This window comes from Ceratotherium simum, chromosome 12 (genome assembly GCF_057802395.1).
Source record: "Ceratotherium simum simum isolate JZ-2026a chromosome 12, ASM5780239v1, whole genome shotgun sequence".
In the NCBI taxonomy this organism is placed as follows: Eukaryota; Metazoa; Chordata; class Mammalia; order Perissodactyla; family Rhinocerotidae; genus Ceratotherium; species Ceratotherium simum.
Window position 1 is genome coordinate 39,440,219 of NC_141911.1, and position 23,684 is coordinate 39,463,902.

At 42.8% G+C, this 23,684-nt stretch overlaps 2 protein-coding genes across 6 annotated transcripts in view; one reads left to right on the forward strand and one right to left on the reverse strand.

The window, feature by feature from the left end:
- Positions 1-22,754, forward strand: part of ZNF827 (zinc finger protein 827) — a 173,354-nt gene extending 150,600 nt beyond the window's left edge. The window contains exons 9-16 of one of the 5 annotated variants that reach the window (XR_015553812.1): positions 1,927-2,064; positions 4,583-4,754; positions 5,856-6,022; positions 14,561-14,752; positions 15,120-15,297; positions 16,943-17,009; positions 17,293-17,325; positions 18,787-18,881. Coding sequence is in view for 4 of the 5 variants with exons in the window: in XM_014780184.2 (XP_014635670.1) it covers positions 1,927-2,064; positions 4,583-4,754; positions 5,856-6,022; positions 14,561-14,752; positions 15,120-15,297; positions 18,787-19,606 (1,667 nt within the window). In the remaining variant the exon portion in view is untranslated. Of the gene's footprint in view, positions 1-1,926; positions 2,065-4,582; positions 4,755-5,855; positions 6,023-14,560; positions 14,753-15,119; positions 15,298-16,942; positions 17,326-18,786 lie in introns of those variants that run through there. The other 4 variants (XM_014780186.2, XM_014780185.2, XM_014780184.2 and 1 more) reach the window with 4 other exon arrangements.
- The window catches only part of C12H4orf51 (chromosome 12 C4orf51 homolog), a 53,475-nt gene continuing 49,977 nt past the window's right edge, over positions 20,187-23,684 (reverse strand). Inside the window, 2 exon segments of the mRNA XM_087437568.1 lie at positions 20,187-20,238; positions 20,240-20,361. Of these exon segments, the coding sequence (XP_087293694.1) occupies positions 20,187-20,238; positions 20,240-20,361 (174 nt within the window).

Sequence of the window (23,684 nt, forward strand, 5' to 3'; positions counted from 1 at the left end):
TCTCTCTTTAGATTACACTATCAGGCAAATCTGCATTCAAATGAAAATTGATCCGGTTGACTCACCCAAATGCAGGTGGAAGCCTGTAATTGGGAAGCGGTTTTAACCAAATTGTGTGCAGTAAAGTTCTTTGTTCTGATGTTGTCTCTGTCCAGTGGTCTGAGCATTTTCGTCTGCTTGGATCTTGTGAAAAGTTCTTTCCACCATTTAATTATCACCACGTAGTATGTTGTTCTATACAACAGTACTGTGCTTTAAGAGCATTCACAGTAATTTACTGAGGTAAAGGACAGGATAACTTGGTAAATTATTTGTCTTGTTCTTCAAAGTGAGGCCTTTACAAAGGCCTTTTAGTGGCCCAGACAAGTGTCCTCTTGGAGGTGTTCCCTTGGTACTCTGTCACCTATCTTGTATTACTATAGAAGGAATGTTTGTATAATCCATTAAAGTTCAGTGAGAAGGAATATGAATGAGAAAATTAAAGGTAATCTTATGGATGATGATGAGAAAATAAAATTTTTTTAAGATGACAGGAGAATGTATTAACGTCCACTTATCTCATTCATGGCTAGGAATTATGTACAGATAACTAATGGCACTCACCAATTTCCCAAGTATGATGAGACCTTTGGGGAAATTCTAGTGCACTCTTGCAGTAGGGAGTTTTTTTGTTTTGTTTTTTAGCTCAGGAAGATCAGCCCTGAGCTAACATCCATGCCAATCCTCCTCTTTTTTTTTGCTGAGGAAGACTGGCCCTGAGCTAACATCTATTGCCAATCCTCCTTTTTTTCCCTTTATCTCCCCAAGGCCCCAGTAGATAGTTGTATGTCATAGTTGCACATCCTTCTAGTTGCTGTATGTGGGATGCCGCCTCAGCATGGCCGGACAAGCAGTGCATTGGTGCGCACCCAGGATCCAAACCTGGGCCACCAGTAACAGAGCACGAGAACTTAACCGCTAAGCCACGGGGCTGGCCCCCAATTGGGGAGTTTTATGTGGCGTAGTATCTTAGTCCGTTCAAGCTGCTGTACCACAGGCTGGGTGGCTTATAAACCACAGAAATTTATTGCTCTCAGTTCTACAGGCTGGAAGTCCAAGACCAGGGTGCCAATGTGGTCATGTGAGGGCTGTCTTCTGGGTCGCAGACTTCTCCCTGTGTCCTCACATGGTAGAAGGAGCAAAGGAGCTTAGTGGGGCCTCTTATATAAGAGCACTAATCTCATTCATGAGGACTCTACCCTCATGACCTAAGCACCTCCCAGAGGTCCACCTCCTCATACCATCACCTTGGGGATTAGGATTTCAACATACAAATTTGGGGGGAACACAAATATTCAGACCATAGCATAAAGTATGCAGTTGTCATCACTGAGTCTGTGTAACATAAGTTCCTCATTAAGGATTCTGCACAACCCAGACATAGGGCAAAACTTTTTATCATAAAGGGCAGTGAAAGTGTATTTCCTTTCAAGAGATCGAACCATTTGTTTTCATATCAGAATCTGAGATTCAGCATTCTTGATTTATTGTCTTGCGGCAAGAGTCCACATTTCTGGAATTTTAACATGCAACTCAACCTTTCACTCATTCAACACATATTTATTGAGTACCAACTGTATATGGGGCACAGTGCTACACCATGCTATTGACCTACTAGGGGGTTTAGTTGGCTGACCTTTAATGAGAAAGAGAGAAAACACTGGAGACTTGACTAAAATTGGAATCCATTTTCCACCACAACTTCAAGAATGGCTTTCTTAGAGACAGGAAATCAGCATGAAAACCAGAGGTTACTGGGACTTACTTGCCGTTACCAGCCACATTCTTTAGAAGGAAGCCTCTGCTCAAGTCCTGAATGTTGACTAAACTGAAATTTGTTCATATTGCCTTGCTTATTCCTCACGATGCTCTGGTCTTTTGGCGCAGAAACAGAAAAGATAGTACTGGAGGCAGGAAATGGATTGCCATCCTGGAAGTTCAATGACCAGCTTTTTCCCTGTGACGTGTGTGGGAAGGTGTTTGGCCGACAGCAGACGTTGTCTCGACATCTCTCGCTGCACACAGGTAAGTCAGGGCCTGCCTGCTCTGCCTTCCCCATTCTGGAGCTTCTCTAGCATGAAGAAGCTGAGTTTCTCTAAGAGAATTATAACAGGGGGTGGTGGAGATGTTTTTATCCTGACATTTTCAAGGCATTTTACCTGGCATGTTCAAAGAAGGTCCTGGAAAGGGTTTTTTATTTGTATTCGAAGGACTCAGAGAGTTCAAGCAGGATTGATGAGAAAAGATACACGTTTAGGTGTATCCAGATAAAATTCCTCAACTTTAAGGAATTTATTGCTGTCATCTTGAGGGTGCAGCGGATGGCGCTACACCCCATCTTATTGGATTCATCTTATTGTGGTAGTTGGGAGCAGTGGGAGGACAGAGCACCTTGGTGGAGAAATGGTTGTTGTCTTTATTTACATAGAAATATGGTTCAATTTTGAGCCTTGGAAAAGGGAAGGCAACCAAGTTAAGAAGGAGTAAAGGGGGAATAAATATTAACTTAATGCAGCAAAAATAAGTGAAAACAAATAGAAATAAGGTAAAATCAATTGTAAACATAAAGCAAGATGGAAATAATGAAATGAAGTATTTCCATTCTTACACTGAAGATCAGACTTCTTAGAAGTTCAGATGTATCTTATTTACAGGAAATGCGAAACAAAATGATAAAATAAAGGTTTTGTATATCACTCAAAATAACAAAGAACACAAGACAGGCAGTATTAATATGACAAGATTAATTTTCTCCTTTTCTATATATTTAATATTTTTTAATCTTAAATATTAAACCATTAAAGACAAAATTTAGTCATATACTTAGTCACAAAGGAAACTTTAACATGTTCAAAAAAGTGGAGGTTTTATAGGCCACATTCTCTGAGCATACTTAAGAATCAATAAAATGTCCTATGTAATTGGGTCAAAGAAAAGGGAGAAAATCAAAATGTAAATTGCAGACATCTAGAAGGAACAAAAAGGAGAACACTTCATACCTAAACCTGGAACAAACAGCTACAGCTCTGATCAGAGGAAAATTTATAGACGTAAATGTTTTAATTAGAAGAGAAGAAAGAGAAAAATAAAGGAACTTAGCATTCATTTTAAAGATTTAGTAAAAGAGCAACAAAATCTACAAAGAAGAAAACCATAAAATAGATAAGTCCCTTTAAGCCTGATTAAGAAGGGAAAAAGAAGCAAAAATATTCAACGTTAGAAATGAAAAAGGAAACCTAATCATTAATACAGATGCCATTAAATTTAGAATTATTGGAAAATAAGGGCAGCTTCCTAGCCAAAAAAAGCTAAAACCTTAGATGACATAATTTCAGCAAAATTTCCAAAACTGACCCAAGATGGGGGGGAGAATCTTAAGTAAATCAGTTACCAAAGGGGAATTTGGAAAGATGATGAAAGAGATACTATTAATAAAGGCGTCACGTCCAGAAACTTTCCTACATGGGTTCTTTTTAACCTTTTGAGACTAGGAAATTCCAGTATTATTAAACCTTTCCAAATGGTGAAAAAAGGTAGAAAGCGCAACAGTTCACTTGAATACCAAAACTTAATAACCTCGCTTATTAATGCAAATGCAAAAAATTTTAAAGAAAGGACTGTTTCTCTGCACTGTGCAGTCCTCCCCCAGCCCTGCTGGCCAGGACCACCAGTACCTCAGATGTTGGGGACCACCGTATAATAATGATGCCTTACATTTTGTTGCAGAAAAGCTTTTTCCATGTTCTTTCTGTGAAGTAGGTAAGACAGATATTTTCTTTAAGGCAAGCCCAATATTACCAAGTAAGAGCTAAGGATAGAAAATGAAGTTGTTCTTTCCTACTGCTACGGGTTGTTGCCTTTGTCTTTTCCATGAAAAGCAAAGCCTGCTCTTTCTACTTTAATTTGCTTGATTAACCAAATGAATTCAGAATGCCACTCTGGAAACAGTCCTGAAACATTGTCAGTTTTATGAGAGGGTTTTCATTAAGAAATTAATTGAAATTTTTTATTTATGTAAAATGAAAAGTTCCAATTAAATTATTTCACACGAGTCATTTTTTTCCCTTTAATTTTATTAGTTTTTTTATTTCTGGGCTGACCCAGGCCTGAAGCTTAGGGAATATGATGGGGCTTCTCTTACACACCAGTCCTCTGAATGCTGTGTGTCACTCCCCACTACCCCCGGCCAAGCACCCACCCTCGACTGACACATGGAGGGTGCGCGCGCATGCGCACACACACAATATTCTTTTAGCCCATATGGGTCTCCCCTTATCAGGAAGAGGAGCCTGTGGGTGTCCAGGAAAAAGCAGATGTTCCCGTTGCCCTGGGACTTTCTTTTATCTTTGAAAATATTATTAATACGGGAGTGACCTGCTGCGTAGACTTTTTAGATATTTGCAATTCCAAGGTGTTCTCTTTGTGCCCATTTGAAATGAGATTTGAACCTCCTTTCCTTGATACCTGTAAGTGATCTCTTTCAAGGTGTTGGGATTTCATTTTTGAGAGCGGTTGGGGTTTTTTCCTGTTCCTTCTCCCCTAGAGGAAAGAAAATACAAATGCCACTTGTGCCCCTATGCTGCTAAGTGCCGTGCAAACCTGAACCAGCACCTGACCGTCCATTCGGTGAAGCTGGTGAGTACGGATACTGAGGACATCGTCAGCGCCGTCACCTCTGAAGGCGGTGACGGGAAGAAACACCCTTATTATTACAGGTGAGCTGCGAACAGAACCCGCTAGTCTGGCCTTCCCAAACTTGCTCAAACACTCCCTGCCCCGTCTGCTGGGGCATCCGGAACAGGCACCTCTTCTCAGTCGTAGTGTTGACCCTCATTTTAATATTTGCTTTGCTTACATCGAACCCTGCAGTTGTACTGACTCCGCTCTTGGCTTGAGTGGCTCCAGTAGAATTAATTGAAAGGGAAGTGGTCTTGGAGGTGGCTGTCTGGGGTGGAGCTCCAGAGAGCGGCAGGGCTCTAGAGATTATTAGCTTTTATGTCTGTGCAGCTAGGAAGCTCCTACCTTGTAACTGAGCACCTTACTGCTTCCTGAAAATTGTCCTAAGGAAGAAAAGACGAGGAAAAATAAGTCTGAGAATCTTAAGGAAATAGCCCTGAAAGCATATTTTCCCTTGGTTGTGTTGTGCTTTAGTACCTGGAATTTTATTTTCTCTTCCATATTCAACCAGGAATCAGTACTCGGTTTGGTTGCTATAAAATCCCAAGTTTCAGGCTCTCTACTGAATCTTGCCCAAGAGATAGGCCCTACAGATTGGTGGAAACTTGCTTTTGCACGAAATGTCTCCATAGATGGGTGGCTTCTACCAGGAATTGTCACAGACAGGGCTTGCTCCTGCTTGGAGTGCCTCCAACAACGTGCATGTGCTTTTGTTCCTACATGGAAGGTTTCCAGAGCCAGAGAGATGCTCCTGGGGTATGCGGGGCGCTCCAAGTTTATCCGTGTACCAGCACCACTAACATCTTGGCAAGGCTGCCCTGCATCTCTTCACCCAAAGGAATCAGTTAGGTGATGTGCAGCATCTGGAATCTGTAATTTTAAATTAACTTTATGATTATTTGGCATCATTATAGCATATATGGGATTTTGTTACATTATGCTGGTACTTAATCCATTTGGCACAGTGACCACTCCAGAGGCATCCCAGAAAGCAGAAGAATCTTCTAGCACAAAATCTTTCGGTGGGAAGAAAACGTGTGTAAAAGTCCAGTTTTCTGAATATAGAAATATAACAGTTCTATAGGTATTTAGAAGTATCACTCTTCTCTCTCCCCCTCTTTTCTTTCATCATCTCATAGCTGTCACGTCTGTGGATTTGAGACCGAGCTCAATGTCCAGTTTGTCAGCCACATGTCGCTCCACGTGGACAAGGAGCAGTGGATGTTTTCTATCTGCTGCACCACCTGCGACTTCGTCACCATGGAGGAAGCAGAGATAAAGGCTCATATTGGCACCAAACACACAGGTGACCATCCCTGTCGGTCCTTCTCACCCTTCTCTCCTCCATCCCCCGCCACCCCAGAGTGCCTGCCCACCTGGCAGAAGCATCTTCATCACCATGCAACACTGACGTTTCCTTCCTCAGAAGGAAGGACTTCCCCAGGGTAGCAGAGCCACCTGTCTCTGTAGCCATAATGCCATTGCCTGGCTCAGCTTGTGTCTCACTGATCTGAGGACTTTCAAGTTCAGATGCAGTTGAGACGGCTGAGCTGTGTGCTTGTTCCTCATCCTGGTCGTCATCGTCACAGGTAGTAGTCATCAAGCTCTTAGACACTCCCAGGCTGGATCTCATTTAAGCCTCATCACAACCCTCTGAGGTCGATACTATTGTTAGCATACTACATAGGTGGAGAAACTGAGGCTTAACAGAGGTGAGGTATTCTGTCCAAGGTCAACAACTAGGATCTGACCCCGGAAACTCATTGGAGAGCCTGCTCTCTGTATCATTGCTCTTCTGACAGCCTCCTCGCAACACTTGGCAGAGCTTTGGACCTTTCTGTTTTGCTGCCCCATGGCCCCACGCACCTAGTTCTGCAGGCTCTGCTCCTCTCCCATGAAACTGCAGCCCTGACCCTGTCCATAATGACACATGGCAGGTCTGCTCAGGGGCAAAGAAAACCAGATTCTCCTGAAACAACCCGATCACTCTCTAGACCATGGTCAAGACTTGGCCAGTGCTTGCCTTTCATTTAAGGCTCTTGCCATTCTGGTTAATTTCTTCCATTTAATGATGTTAACATTTTGACATCACTGTGCAATTATCCTCTCACAAGTGATGGTTACAAATGACACCAGCGTGGAGTGATTAAGTGAGAATGAGGAGGAGCTCCCCCCGGTTGTGCGGTGCTTACAAATTACGAGCTGATGTTGCTGACTGCCAGCCCTGGGTGCTGGGTCAGCCCCTCGCATCGTCGGCACTTGAAGGATTCGGGAAGGGGAATTTCCCTGACAGTTGCGCTGACGACGTGCACAGCTGAGAAAGATCTCTCTGTGCTTTACTGGCCACTTTGGCTCTGTGGTGCCAACAGCAATAAAAGCTTGTTTTTGTCAGTAAGTTGAGCAGCTCTGACTTGGAGGTCTGCAGAGAGCCGTTATGCTGAGTGAGAAAGTGCCGTTTTTACAGTCGGCTGTCTGACCGTAACCACATTAGCACGGTGGGCAGCAGGTGAGCTGGGAAACCCATGTCGAAGACAAATTAAATTCAGCACTTCTGGAGTGGCTAATGGAGGGAGAGGCCAGCCTCTCTTCCATTTCCACTGGCTTTTCAGATATTCTTTTTTCTTTCTCTTTTCTGTTACACTCTCATTCTTCAAACTCTCTCTACCCCAAAGTATGTCTAAACTCAGCCAAGAACCTTCCTCCAACCTCCCTGCTCCACAGCCCTCTCGCCCCCCTCACCTCAAGGAAACCATAGAAACCATAATGGCTGGAAAGAAGTTGGACTTAGAATCACTTAATTGTCATCAATGGAAACTTCACATTCACAAGTAACCTATGCAAACACACTCACCTCATAATTGCCACAGGGAACACAGCAAAGATCTTGTTCCCTCTGAGATGGTGTTGCTCCTCGTCTAGCTAGGAAGAATGTTCTCGTTTGTTAGCATAGAGAGCCAAGAGTGAAATGCATTAAAGAAGTTTCTTTTTTAATACAGTAGAAGCCTATAGTGCTGCTGCTATTAGGGAATAGGAATAACCTATTTTATAGGTTTCTAGCCAGGGGTGCTAGCAAGAGTTGCTATTTTTTTTTAAAGACCAGATAGTAAATATTTTAGGCTTTCAGGCCATACAGTTTCTGTCACTACTACTCAACTCTGCCATTGGAATTCAAAAGTACCAACAGATGATATGCAAATGAATGGGCATGGCAGTGTTCCAATAAAACCTTATTTACAAAAACAGAAGGCTAGATTTGGCCCAAGGGTTATAGTTTGCTGACCCCTGTTATAAGCTGATGGTCTCACAGTGAGGGTTTCTTGTATTTAGTTGCTGTTTTGAAGTGTTTGAATTTGACCCAAAATATGTCAATCTAAATCTGTAAATTAATAAGCTGTATAATTACAAAGTTATGATATAAAGCAGTATGCATCCCACATGACACATATAACACTATATATTCCTGAGAATGGGGAGCTTATCTAAGTCGATGCTGTGTCTCCAGCTCCTAGACTAGTGCGTGCACAGCATAGATGGGGAGTAAGTGTTCATCCAATGAATGAACATGTGTGCAAGCGCTTCTACACACATTTGTGCATGCTAAGTAAGAAAATTACCCAAACATGGCCCTTGCTTGAACCTTAGAGTCTCCTGACTTATGTATGTAATCGATGTGGACTCGATCCCTCCTTGGGATGGAGGAAAGCACACTTTGAATTCTAGATCCTGAATCTGGACCCCTTGTTACCGTAAATAGCACTGCGAAGGTAGGAACTCATTGAACTTCTCCGGGCCTCCAACAGTTCCCTGCATTTTTAAATGTGCAGGAGATGCCCCACAGATTTAAGATTCTCTAATCCTGTGAGCCTTGTTCTCTAATTTGATTTACCCATCATAGGAATGGGTACGTTTTATTTCACTACCCTAGGAAATCTGCGATGCTGTCTTGTTACCAAAGTGAGGTTGTGATCTAGAAGATGAGCTTTAATTGACAGAGCTAATTTTTTATTTAGTCTCCTACAGAATCCATGTGCTTTCTCCTACCTCCTTGCTGGCTACTCTTACCCAAGGCACCCTTGTGAATGGGGTGGGTATCTAAGCAACTGTCTTCTGTTTAGGTCTTTCTTCAGTGATCCCTCTTTACCGTCTTTCTCCCACTCCCTGGCTCCTTGTCCCTGCAGACAATATCAGCAAGGGAAAAATATTCCCTCCGGTGCTCGTGACTTCCTCAATGCACATTTTGCTGCAAGTTTTAAATGTTGTAATCATGGCATTGAGGAATTTGAATAGCTATTTGGAAAATACAACCATTTAATACTTACCCTCACTCTGACACCAAAATCAGTGCCAGATGACTTACACAATCCCTGTTAACAAATCAGCCGTAGAATGGCTTGAAGAAAGTAGAATATTTGTCAGACTTAAAAAGTGAAAAGGATTTGTAAAAGCTTAAGTGATATAAGAAATCGCAAAGGAAAAGAATCAAGAGATTTGACACCAATTTCTTCTATTTGCAAAAGAAAAGAAGGGAAGGGAAACAAAAACAAAACACCACAGTCTGAAAAATGTGTTTATAAAAATGACAAAAAGCTAATATATCTACTATGTAGAAAATTCGTAGAAACTGGTAAGAAACACTTTCGGTCTCTAATTGAAGAATTGACAAAGGATATGAGCAGTCAATTCACAATAAGAGAAATAAAAGTTAATCACTTAACATAAGGAAAAATGTTCAACCTCACTGGCGGTCAAATTAAAACTCAAGAGCAGCTTCTGGTTCACATATGAAGTTAGGAGCCTGTTTATAGGGGTACCCATGGCTGCGGGATCACACTGATGCTCTCGTGGCCACAGCCCTGCAGAGTGGAAGAACTTCTGGAAACTAATTAGGTGGCATATGCCAAGAGGCTTGAAAATGTAATGCCCTATGACCCAGTAATCCCACTTCTGGGAATTAATCTGTAGGGGAAAAAATTAGCAAGTGAAATATTAATCTTAGCTTAAAATTTAATTTTAAGGAAATATTTGAGTAGTAAAGTCCTCTCCATGGATATAGTACTATCATTTAAAACTATTAATTCCTAATGATCTTCCTAAATTTCCTGAGAGCCAGTTGTGTGCCAGATATGTACGACCACATGGGAAAATACAGTGTTAGTTATTATACTTTGTAAATATTACATGTTATATTTTATAATATAATAATAATATATTCTTCTGTAATGCTTACTGTGAGCCAGGCATTGTTCTTAGTGCTTTACATATAAAACCCCATTTAATCCTCACAACAAACCTATGAGGCAGGAGCTGATATTATTCCCATTTTTTAGATGAGATAATTGAGGCACAAAATTAAATACCTTGTCCCAGGTCATACAGCTACTAAGTGGTACAGATGACATTCAAACAGGTATTCTAGAACTGAAGTCCTTATTCTTAACCACTAAGCAATTAACGGCAACAATTTTAAAATAGAGATGCTTACTTTTAAAAGAATGAAAAGTCCACCAAAAATGTAATGGTATTTGTATTGAGGCAACAAGACGACTGGTCATTTTTTATGGTCTCAGTTTCTCAATTGGTGTCATTTTAAATTATGAAATATCTAGGTTTTTTAAAGTTCTCTCCAGCTGGCTGTCCTAATGTATGAGGTTGCATTACCTGTGCACAGGTGTCCTTCACCAAGAATCTTTGTGATGCTGAAGGTAAATGAGCACTTGGATCCCAGTGAGCCTTGGACTGAGTTGACAAGGGCACCCTGGCTCACTCCCTGCAGAGAGAGCAAAAGGGGATGAGGGCTGAGAGGAGAGGAAGCTCTTTGGGTAGGGATTACAAATTCAGCAGACCGGGCTGTTTCCCCATGCTGTGTCCCAGAGTGGCTGCTGGGGCACCTGTATATTTATACATTTATTAATTTCGGTAGCTCTCCCCAGTGCCTTAAGCCTGAGGGTACTTGAAGCTGTTCTTAAAGATAGCAACTAAAATTATATGTTTTAATTCTAAAAGCTAATCTAAAATAATCACTTGCAATATTCTTGTTGTAAGACCTGCTTTAGAGGATGGATTTGGTGAAGCAGTATCAGGGACTCAGGGCCCCCACTGAAAATCTTCTATTTATCTACAAAATGTGACTAAATATTAAATATTTAGGTAAGAGACTGGCAATAATGGTGCTAGTTTTCAAATAGCTTCCTCGTACCAAGGGATGCCTGTATTTTAAAGGCATATTCCATCCCTCCTCATGGGTCAGTGAGTGAGGTCACATACTGTCTGTCCAGGAACCGAATTCAGTTCTGCTAGGAACAAGATTTTAAAACTTATGAACTAAACTCAGAGTTATCTGCACTGGGCATAATGCAGTGCTGACAGGAAGAGGACTTGGAAACATTGTTAAGTGAGTAATTTTTCCTTCCTCTTTTTAAAAGCTTTTTTTAATTGGACAAGTAATTTATAGTCACTCTAGAAAATTTTGAAAACAAAAGAAAACAAAAACAATGCTGATAATTTCATGCACCATATGTAACCATCATTATAGCTTTGTTTATTTCCAGACTTCTTATTTATATATGTGATGCATGATTTATTTTGTAATCTTTTAATAAAGGAAGTTTGTTTCTAGAGTTTACAATTACTTAATTGACTGATCTGAAGAGAACTGAAGCACAGTCTCCTTATATTTTCTACCCTAACCTAAAACTGTGGGGTTGCATTGAAATGGTTTGGGGAGAATTGACATCTTAACAATATTGAATCTCCTGAACCATGAACAAGGCATAGCTCTCCAGTTATTTGGAGTTTATAATGTACATCTTTAGTTTATTACAGTATACCTTCAAGTAATATTATACCACTTCATATGTAGGATAAGAACCTCCTGAAAGCATACTTCCATTTCTCCTCTCCCAGCCTTTATGTTATTGGTGTCATACATTTACTTATAGATGTGTTATAAACCCAACAATTCATTGTTATTATTTTTTTAACAAAATTAATTTGTCTTTTAAAGAGACTTAAATAATAAGAAAAACTCATATATTTACCCATGTAGTTATCATTTCCAGTAGTCTTCATTCTTTTGTGTAGATCTATTTTTACATTTGGTGGCATTTTCCTTTTCCCTGGAAAAAACTTTTTTAACATCTCTTGTAATTTAGGTCTGCTGGTGATGAATTCTTTCCTTCTTTTTTTTTTTTTTTTTGCCTTTGTTTTTGAAATATATTTTCATTGGGTATAAAATTTCAGGTTGACAGTTGTTTCCTTCAGTACTTTAAAGATGTTGCTCCACTACTTCTGACTTGCATTGCTTTCAGTGAGAAATCTGCTGTCATCCTTAGTTTTCTTCCTCTGCACATAAGGTATCCTTTTTCCTCTGGCTGCTTGTAGGATTTTTTCTTTATCACAGGTTTTCAGCAATTTGATTATGATGTCCCGTGGTGTAGATTTCTTCGTCTTTCTTATGTTTGATATTCATTGTGCTTCTTGGATCTGTGGGTTTATGGTTTTCCTCAAATTTGGAACATGTTTGCCCTTTTCAAATATTTTTTCTGCCCTCCTCACCCCATTAGGGACTCCAATTAAACTTACATTAAGCTACCTGAAGGCATCCCACAGTTCACTGATGCTTTCTTCATTTTTATGATTCTTTTTTCTGTTTCACTTCAGATAATTTCTATGCTAATGTCTTCAAGCTCACTAATCTTTTCTTCCACCATGTCTAAATTGCTGGTTATCCCATCCAGCGTATTTTTCATCTCAGACATTGTAATTTTTCATCTCTAGAAATTTGATTTGGGTCTTTTTTATATCTTTCATATCTCTACTTAACTTTTTGAACATATGTAATACAGTTACAATAACTGCTTTTATGTCCTTGTCTGCAAATTCTAACAACTTTGTCAGTTCTGGGTCAGGTTTGTTTTTTTTTGTGTGAGGAAGATCAGCCCTGAGCTAACATCCATGCTAATCCTCCTCTTTTTGCTGAGGAAGACCGGCTCTGAGCTAACATCTATTGCCAATCCTCCTTCTTTTTTTTTCCCCAAAGCCCCAGTAGATAGCTGTATGTCATAGTTGCACATCCTTCTAGTTGCTGTATGTGGGGCGCGGCCTCAGCATGGCTGGAGAAGTGGTGCGTCGGTGCGCGCCCGGGATCCGAACCCGGGCCACCAGTAGCGGAGTGCGCGCACTTAACCGCTAAGCCACGGGGCCGGCCCCTGGGTCAGTTTTGATTGGTTGATTATTCTCCTCAATTTCAGTTGTGTTTTCCTATTTCTTGGCATGCTTGATAATTTTTATTTGGATGTCAGACCTTGTAATTTAAGTTCTTGGGTGCTGGATATTTTATATTCCTATAAGTATTCTTGACCAGTTAATTACTTAGAAACTTTGATCCTTTGGGGTCTTTTTGTGTGTGTGTGTGTGTGTGTGTGTGTGTGTGTGTGTGTGTGGTGAGGAAGATTGGCCCTGAGTTAACACTTGTTGCCAATCTTCCTCTTTTTGCTTGAGGCAGAGTGGCCCTGAGCTGACATCTGTGCCCATCTTCCTCTATTTTGTATGTGGAATGCCGCCACAGCATGGCCTCATGAGTGGTGTAGGTCCATGCCTGGGATCTGAACCCATGAAGCCCGAGCCGCCAAAGTAGAGTGCACCGAGCTTAACCACTGCACCACCAGGCTGGCCCCGAGGGTCTTATTTTTATGACTTGTCAGGCAGGTCTGGAGCAGTGCTCCATCTAGGGCTAATTATTACCCACTACTAAGAGATCTTCCTCAGTTTTCTACCCAGTGCCCTGGGAATTAAGAGTCTTTCTAATCTGGCTGGTGGAAACAGGTACTGTTCTCTAAGCCTTTCAGATGGCTTTTTTCCCTCCAACGCTGGGTAGTTTCCTTACATACATGCTCTGATCCGTACTCTGCTGAATATTCACAGGAGACCCTCTGCAGTTCTCTTGAGTTCTTCCTCTGTGCTGCTCTCTCCTCTCTGGTACTCTGTCCTGCGAAATCTAGCCAAGTTGATCTCCCCAGACCCTCAGCTCTGTCTCCTCAACTCAGCAGGTCTGTCAGGCTCCACCTCTGTTCCCCCTCCTTGTACTGCAGTCTGAAAAGTCTCTCAAGGCAGGAAGCAGGGCAATCATAGGGCCCACCTCTTTTTTTTTCCTGTCTCTCAGGAATCACTTTTCTTCATTGCCTAATGTCTAATGGTGGGAAAACTATTGTTTGTTATGTTTTGTCTGGTTTTTTCAGTTGTTTCAGTAGTTATGGTAAATCTAGTCTCTGATACTCCATCTTGAGTGGAGGCAGAAGTCTCCTGATGCTAGATTTTAATGGCGTATTGACTTGTTCACTCCCGGCTTTGAGAGAGTCCGGTGTGCAGTGATGAAGAGCATGGATGCTAGTGTCAGACCAACTGAAATCTCTGCTCCACCACTTCCTAGCCATGTGACCTAGGCCAGGTTACCCTGACTGTGCCTCTCTCCCCTCATCTGTAAAATGGGGTGATAATAGTCATGCATCATTGAATTTTTGAGAGGATAAAATGAGAAAATGCATTTAAAGCATGACATCGTTCCTGGAACTTGGTAACACACTCAGTACATCTTAGCTATTATTGTCACCTTATTTTAATTATTGTAAGAGCTCAATAAACACTTGTCAAATGAATGAACACCTGCTCTTGGCCACAAGTACCACAAGTGTCTGGGATCCCTTAGGTGCACTGGGGGAGTGGGAAACCTCAGCTTGTGCTCCCTAAATGATGATGTAGCCATGACACCCAACTCCCCACCCCTAATTGCTATTACTCTAGAGTTTTCATCTCCTAAGTAACAGACCTGGGTTTTTTTATTTTTCAGGGGAAGACAGGAAGACCCCCAGTGAATCAAATAGCCCCTCTTCATCCTCCCTCTCAGCTCTGAGTGATTCAGCCAACAGCAAAGACGATTCAGACAGCTCCCAGAGAAACAAGAGCGGGAACAACCTGCTGGTCATCTCTGTCTTGCCTGGGAGCCAGCCCTCATTGAATAGTGAGGAAAAGCCAGAAAAAGGTAAGCAGGAGATGGATTGGCCTTCTCAACCTACTCCAATCTAGGGGGTGACCAATCTTGAGACTAAGCCCTGGAGAGGAGTGACGTTGGAAAACAGATATTAGGCTTGGGAACAGTCTAACATGTATCACCTAAAATCTGCATCTCCTGTTGGCTTGATCTGCATCTAAATACGGGATGGAAGAATGGAGAGTGTGACATTGATTCCAAAGCTGTATGTTTAACTCCTTTCAGCACGGAGATGCAGGGAACAGTGCCTGGAAGGGTATAGCTGGGGGGTAGGGGGGAGAAAGGGGATCTCCACCGCACTCCTGCCCTCCTGTCCCTCTGCCCCATGCACCTGTACACCCAGCTTCGGTCCTTTCAGGGTTCGAATGCGTTTTTTGCAACTTTGTCTGCAAGACGAAGAACATGTTTGAGCGCCATCTGCAGATACACCTCATCACCCGGATGTTTGAGTGTGACGTGTGCCACAAGTTCATGAAGACGCCCGAACAGCTGCTGGAGCATAAGAAATGCCACACTGTCCCCACCGGTGGGCTCAAGTAAGGAAAGCAAGTACAGAACTTTTTACTGTGTTGTTATTAAACGCCCTTTCCCCATCCCTACCCCGTCCCCTCCCCTGAAGGTTTTGGGGTACATGGAGAGAGGGAGGTTGGCATGGGGGGAGTTAGGCACCTCTGCTACCTTTAGCTGGATATGAATTAGACCTGTCCCCCAGGGGGGCATCAGATGTCAGCAGGAGAATCCATTTCACAAATATCCTGGGATTCCCGACGAGCAAGAAGGCAGGTCGGAGCAGCTCATGTGCAAGGGTAGACTCATCCTACACTGCTGGAGTTTTGTTCAGACTTGATTTCAATGGACTTGGGGGTCATTGTCCGCAAGTGTAGATCATTACACTGTCACTGCACTTCACTGTCTCTATTTTTTAGCTGATTTGTCATATATCTATTAAATAAGCGTTATAACCGCCCCATCCACACCCCACCCCCAAATATTGGATCCTTGTCAGTTTGAACAGGCAGGAGGCAACGTTTTGCATGCAAAGATCACCTGCCTCGTGTTTTCCTGCTAACACACCGGATGCTTTTCCAGGAACTGGAATTGGCATCTCCCTGGTTTAGCCTTCCTGAGGTCTGACATTTCCAGTCACATGTTATTCACAGATCCCCAAAGACCTAGACAACGAGCATCGTCATTAACCAATATTTGCAAGAAGCCCTCTGGTCTGAAGTGAGACCCATCAGTTATTATCAAAGGCACTGTGTGTCTGGCTTGATAAGAGGTGCTAAAGGGCAAACAAGGAATAAAACATTATTTCCACCCTCAGGAAATTTGTGTCCTAGCACTACCAGAATTTAATCTTCTCTGTAATTCTGAAATCAGAATCCCTGTTCACTTATGGTCTAGTAAAGAGAAAGAAGCGTATGTCACTGGACACAGAAAGACACACAATTTTCAAGGCATAATGATTCATGTTTAGCTGAAATGATCAGGTAATTAAAAGAATGAAAAATTACATTTTAATTAATACAAGAAAAAAAATTTTTGTTTTTAAACATTCTTATTTTTGAAACTCACAACTTGCCAGAGAGGTCACATGACTCTTTTGAGTGGATGAGGGATGGAGAGACCCAGAAGGACCCTGGGAGTCAAGTGTCGTGGGCAATGCAGGGTTGACTCCCCCGGGCTCCTGCCTGGTCAGGGGGACCCTCCTCAAAAACTTGCCCAAACAGAGGAGTCGGGGAGCAGCACCTACTGTGGAATTCCATTTTGTTTCACTCTTGGGGGTGCTTAGATGGGAGGGGGAGGGGAGGTTTACAGGGATGGGGGTGGGGCAATTATAATTCAAGACCACCAGTAAATGGGAAATGCCTAGCAAGAGCCTATTTGGGAATTTGATTTGGTTTGTTCCCACTGTCCCTTTCTAAATATTTATGTACTCATTTAAAAAAAAAAAAAGCCATGTATTTCTGTGGTTGGACTAGCGCTCATTGCCTTCCCAGTAGCCCAGTCACACCCATTAATACTTCAACCCGGCCAGTTGTGGCTTTGCTAGTTAGCCTTTTCTCAGGGACCTAAGGAGTCCCAAGCCTCCAAGCCATTGGGGAGAATGCCCAGTGAACGCTGATGCTTTTGCCGGAACAGACACTTCCCTTGTGGTGCTAACGGTCCCCTGTGTAATAGTTTATGTTCTAGGATGACCAAGTAGAAGAATACTTTGAAAAAATTGATAATGCCTTCTGGCTATACAGTGAGTCTTTGTTTTGTTTTGTTTTGTTTTCCCTTTGCCGTATCAGAGAATTAATTTGCCTGAGAGAGTGTCTTTACAATAAATAACGGGAGCACGGAAAACCCTTAGCACTTTGCCTGAGCAGTGAAAGAAAAGATTGAGCCGTGGGTCACAGAAATGTCCTTAAAATGAAACAGACTGCCGATGTCTCAATTGCTTTTCTGTGATGGAACTGCTTGTACTCTATATCCTGTTCATAATGCAGATCAAATAAGATTATACTATTATTTTTCTTTTGCCGTAGCTCAGGACAGTGGTGAGTTTCAGACTCCTCTAGGTAAGGCCCAGCTTGGCGTAGGGGTTGTGTGTGCACCTGACCTGGGAATGGGCTTTATATTTCTCTCGTGTGCACTCTTCTGTGAGCTGAGGTTCCAAGGCTAACAGCGAGCTTGGCGCTGAGGAGCAGTGCACGGTGCACTCGGTTGTGTTGGGCTCTGCTGAACACCTCTCCAAACCCTCAGAGGACAGCTCACTCCTGGGCCCTGCCCTGCAGGTGCCCAGCGAGAGCTGAGGCAGCCACTTTTGCATTTGCATCCTTTTTGTAAAGAGAGCAAACACGCTACAGCTATCCTATCAGCCACCGACTCGAGCCTGGCAGCTTCCAAAAGAGAAGCGCAGCAGAATTTGTAAACATGCCCTCACTGCTCCTCCTGGCCCTTCTGGACAGCCAGGAGGCTTGGGGGGAGCGTAGCCTCACTGCATAGGATGGAGAAACCGAGCCACGGAGAGGCCCAGGCTTTATCCCAGGGCATTTCCAGCTACGGCCCGATAAGGTGACGGAGCTGGCACCAGAATCTGCCTAAATCACATGTAGAGACCAGTCCAGTAATGAAGCGGTGCCTACCATGTGCTGAGTCCTCTACCAAGCACTGTAGAGAATGCAGAGGAAATGTAAGATATGGTCCTGCCCACTGAGAATTTAAGATCCAGTTGGATTATTATTATTTCCATGATGTAATAATATATTAATAATGTCTTCAAGCTCCAGAGAGCAGTTGTCTCCCTCCCTCCTTATCCCTCATTAGTAGATGGGCTGGTGGGTGGGCCTCCTTCTCCCATGGCCTCGTCCTGGTCCTCATCTTCCTTCCCTGATGGAGAACCAGTGCTGTAGGAGACAGGTTTTATGAGTACATCTCCATGTATAGACACACACAGAGACACACACAGGCCTTCTCATCCTAACAACCCTTTAATAAGCACGATTCTGACCCCTACGACTTTCTGTTTGCTGGAGGTAGCTCTCCCCCTATAAGCTGTTCTTTAAAACTCTTAGCCTTTCTGCGTGTGCTTGGTGTGGTGCATGAAAAGTCGATTCTTTGTGTTGCTCCCGTCTAGAGGGGAGGTCATGAGGTTTAGCCCTCTGCTATGTCCGGTTGGGAGTGGGGAGGGCTCCGAGGGGACGGGCGGGGAGGACGGAAGGGAGCGACAGCTTATTTATTCCTCACACTCTCTCTGCTCCCCTTCCTGAGGGCTGGTGTTCACTGTTCCAGCCAGGAGACCCAGAGTAGGCTGAGCGGACCTCGTCAGAGCTCCTCCTTAGCGGGGACGGCTCTATAAGCAGAGAGAGCCGAAGAGGGTCATCTCAACCCCAGAGAGGCAGCAGGGCTGGGCTGGGCAGGGGCAGGCCAGGCCTCAGAGTTTGGAGGGAGGCGTGAGGGAAGGCAGGTGAGGAGGGTAGAAGCAGGGCGGCAGCAGAACCTGTCTGGCTGAACCTCCCTTTCATTGCTTCCCCCGGCAGGTGCCCATTCTGCATTTATTCCACCAACCGCCCCGCTGCCATGGAGTGCCACCTCAAGACCCACTACAAGATGGAGTACAAGTGCCGGATCTGCCAGACAGTGAAGGCCAACCAGCTGGAGCTGGAGACGCACACCCGGGAGCATCGCCTCGGCAACCACTACAAGTGCGACCAGTGCGGCTACCTGTCCAAGACGGCCAACAAGCTCATCGAGCACGTGCGCGTCCACACCGGGGAGCGGCCCTTCCACTGTGACCAGTGCAGCTACAGCTGCAAGCGCAAGGACAATCTCAACCTGCACAAGAAGCTGAAGCACGCCCCACGCCAGACCTTCAGCTGCGAAGAGTGCCTGTTCAAGACCACCCACCCTTTTGTCTTCAGCCGCCACGTCAAGAAGCACCAGAGTGGGGACTGCCCCGAGGAGGACAAGAAGGGCCTGTGTGCAGCCCCCAAGGAACCAGCCGGCCCCGGGGCCCCGCTCCTTGTGGTCGGGAGCTCCCGGAATCTCCTGTCGCCCCTGTCGGTCATGTCCGCCTCCCAGGCTCTGCAGACCGTGGCCCTGTCTGCCGCCCACGGCGGCGGCTCAGAGCCCAACCTGGCACTCAAGGCTTTGGCCTTCAACGGCTCCCCTTTGCGCTTTGACAAGTATCGGAACTCGGATTTTGCCCATCTCATTCCCTTGACAATGTTATACCCCAAGAACCACTTGGATCTCACATTCCACCCTCCCCGACCTCAGACTGCGCCTCCCAGCATCCCCTCCCCCAAACACTCCTTCCTCGCCTATCTCGGACTAAGAGAAAGAGCAGAGACTGTCTGAGGGCAGCCATGTTCTGTACCAAAAACAAAGAGACAGAGACAAAAAAGAAAACCCACAAAACTTAAACACAACCCCAGCAGGTGTATGTTGCTGCAAAACCTACAGGCCCCCATGGGTCTGAACCACGTGTACTGTATATCTTTAGTAAGGAATAGAATTGGCTCTGTGTGTATACCTATTGCATTGACCTGAAAGCTGCTTTATCCAATCTTCAGAGAGGTGACCTCCTGCCTACTCTCCCTTCAGAGGCATGCCGCCCCAGCCAGCCACCCCCACTCTCAGCCCTTCTCCGCACTTCTATCTGAAAGGAATTTTGTCTTGTTAAACCCTAAAGAGAGTGTCCTTAATAGCAATCAGCACTTGTAAGCTTATATACTGGTGCGTTTTTGTTTTCTGTTGGGTGAGTGGGGTGCGTGGGCGTTTGTGGATTCTGAAAGAGAAAGCCGTGTGTCGTGTGCCATGACATTTCTATTGCACATTCTTTGTACTGGCTTCTTTAACAGCTATGAACATTCTTTTCCCTCCTGGGTTGTTCATCCACTGCAGTCTCTCCCTGAGCTCCTTCATCCCGTTTCCCTCTCTATTTTATGGCTACAGAGTGGTAGGGCCTGGTGCTTAGTCGACGAAGGAAGGTAGACATCCACAGTGCTGCTTGAGATTTCCGAGGGAATACTGGAGCCCTTGTGCTTGGATCTTCTCTGGTTATGAAGATGCGAGGAATCAAGAGACCCACCTGGAAGAAATATCTGGCAGCACTGCAGCTAACATCACAAAACTGAAGTGTGTTTTCTGTGTGTCCATACGTTTACAGTGCGTATGGCACACACACACCATGCATCATTTTTTAAGGGCAGATTATATATATATATATATATATATATATATGATGTATTAATTCAGTGGTTACCATTTGTTTGCAGGAAAAAAAGTATGAGTGAAAAATTTTATGGTTGATAAATCCAGCCAAGGAGATTACAAGGGGTTTGGATAAATTCTGGGTATAAATGCTCAGACTAAAAAAAAAAGAAACAGCAGTTTTGCACAGTGCTTTGGTCTTGCACTAGTTTTTGTTTCTCATCTGCAAAAAAAAAAAAAAGTAAAAGAAAAGGAAGAAAATGTACCTTTTATATGGAATGAGTAGACTGTATGTTTGAAAATTTAGTCACAACCTCTTTGACATATAACGACCCAACAAAAAGGTGCTGTTTAGTCCCACGGTTCAGTTTATGCCCCTGAGAAGTTTCCATTGTGTCTGCAGGGCGTCTGGCTATAGTGGTATTCTCCATGTTATTAATAATTCTGTATTCCATTTTGTTAACGCCTGGTAGATATAACCTGCTAGGAGGCTAACTTTATACTTATTTAAAGCTCTTATTTTGTGGTCATTAAAATGGCAACTTATGTGCAGCACTTTATTGCAGCAAGAAGCAGACGTAGATTGGTTGCAAAGCCCTTTGCTCATCTTTAAAAAGTAATGGATGATTTAAAAAGAAGAAAAGGAAAACAATCTTTGGCTGAATATGTTCATTGCTTGTATTTTTAAGACGACAGAATTTCCAGTATGAAACAGACTGAAAGAGCAGGAAGAAATATGCTTTGTATAATAATGGGAAGTTTGGAATATAAAAGTTTATATATTATTTATCTATTGAAGAACTGGTGTACAGGAGGAATGATGCTTTCTGACTGCGTTGCTATTTTCCATCATGCGTTATCCTAGAGTTGGGATTTTTTTTTTCATCTGTTTCACCAGGGGAAAATAAAAGCCTCCCTAATTTTCTTCCTCTAGTCAGTTTGCTTCACTGAAAGCTCCTTCTAAATTGGTACAGTTCTCCAGGAAGCCAGAAGACTGTACCGTCTGTCCACACCATGGTCCCCTCCGCCTCCATACCCACCCTCCTTCCCCCAGACCTAGCAGGTGTGCTACACTACCCTTCGCCAGTCATCCAGCCCTGGCAAACCTGTTTACACTAAGGAGGTGTCCCCAGGAGCAGGAAGGCTGAGCCAGCGCAGGCAGGAAGCTCCTGCACCCTCGGTCATTCTCCAGCAGAGACATTTGTTCTTGGCCATGTATGAAAAGTCGTTCAACCTCGCCATGTCAATGTCTCAGTAAAAGACACTATAGACAGTTATGGACAATACACTCCAAGAATACTGGGCTTATGGGTGGGTTGGTTTTTTTAAAGTCATGTCTTTATCCCCATATAATGGAGAATGTGCCACTTGGCTAATAATGTGCTTTCAAAATTACAAGTTCAGTGATGACAGGAAGAGGGCCACGGTGATCCCACAGAGGCTGGCAGAAAAGGCCAACAACACATAAGCACCAGCAGGTTAAAAACCTGAAAGGGTGGCCCTGACAGTTAGGACTACAGATTTTACAGCATGCCACGTGTGCAATATGAGGTCCTAGGCTGAAACTTTTAAGATGGAGAGGGGTGTTGGAAGGAGATGTTTACTGCTCAAATGCCATGCATTTCACTGCTTGCCACTGAACTTGTATTTGAATGACTTAGTTATGCTTAATGTAATTGGGCAACTTTTTTAGCACTTTGGAAAGAGTCATCAATCTTTCTGGTAAATTATAAAAGTTTTCTGAGTGAGAAAAGGTGTGTTTGGAGTTTGTTTGACTTTTTATATTATTATTATTGTTATTAATAAAGAAAAAAATCTACAGCATTTTTCAGACTCCACCAAGACAACATGTACCCCTGAATTTGGTTTGCAGTTTGATACTCAGGGAAGGATGTATTCCATAGATATCCTTTCCGTGTAAAACACTAACGTCTTTGAGAAATTCACCTGCCAACTAACTTCAATTCTGTTTTCACTATGCATTCTTCAATGAAAGCTAGCTTATTTTTCCATATAGTAATGCAGTTAGAGTTCTCAGCATTTTCTTCTATTGTTTTTTTAACTCCTCATGTTATGTTCAGTGATCATACTGTCAAGGTTTGTGTACATTACTGAAAATTTGTATTGTATAAAGCTTTTTGCATTACAAGGCTGTACAGGGTCATTTTGACAGTAACTGGTATATTCCTTTGCATCTTATGTTGCATTGCCAATTTCTAGTGTATCCAGTTTGGAAGTATAATATACTCTAATTAAAAAAAAAAAAGGTTGGCTATACTCTTGTTTCTTTTTCTTTCTTGGTTGCCATCCTTGACTACTTGTTAGTTTCAAAGTTTTGTTTGTCTTGCTTTGTTCTGATTTTTACTTTTCAGTGTATTTTAAATAAGTTTAGGAAATGTCCACTACTAGTTATAACGATTGCAAAATGCAAGGTTTGAACAGCCATAGTTATAATGCAAACTGTTATTACATAAGTCATTCATAGCCATTAAGGTTGAGAGCATATCTATCATTCAGTATAGTTGCAGCCTGGCTCCTTCCTGAAATTACGTAGTGACATTTAAAAATGTTCACCAGCCTTACCTTCTCCTGCTTAACATCATTTTATTGACCCCGTAGCCAAAGGGGGGGGAGGGGAGCAGATGAATAATTTCATTTATCTTAATGAAATTTGGCAACTGTCAGATTTTTAATGAGGGGGAAAATGGTATATTTTGCAACCTAAATAATAATCTATCCAAATGCAAGTAATAGTTCACCATTCAAAGGAAGGTACCAGAGAAACAAACTGAGGCCAAAAAAGATGTAAAGCACATAAGTTCAAACAATAATTTTTTAAAACCCATTTTAAAGTTCTATCCATTATAGACCTTCCCCATGAATCTGTGATGATTGATAGAAAATATAAAGCAACAAAAGAGAATGTTTTGCCTGATTCATGCATGCTTATTCATAAAATATCCTTTGCTCATTACAAAAACTTATGATCCACTTCACCCTAACATTTAAAAAGATCAAATTTACTTTTTATAAAATGAGATAATGTAGGAGAAGCCACTTTGAAAATCACCAGTCACTAATCAGACACTATTTTCCCCTTTCATTTTTCCATCCAATAGCTATTTTTTGGGTGAATGAAGCAAGTTCTCTCACTTGGTTCAAATTCCAGTTTTGTTTTGGCGTGGCTGATATTTACTGAAAATATTAAAATAAGTCAGACTTC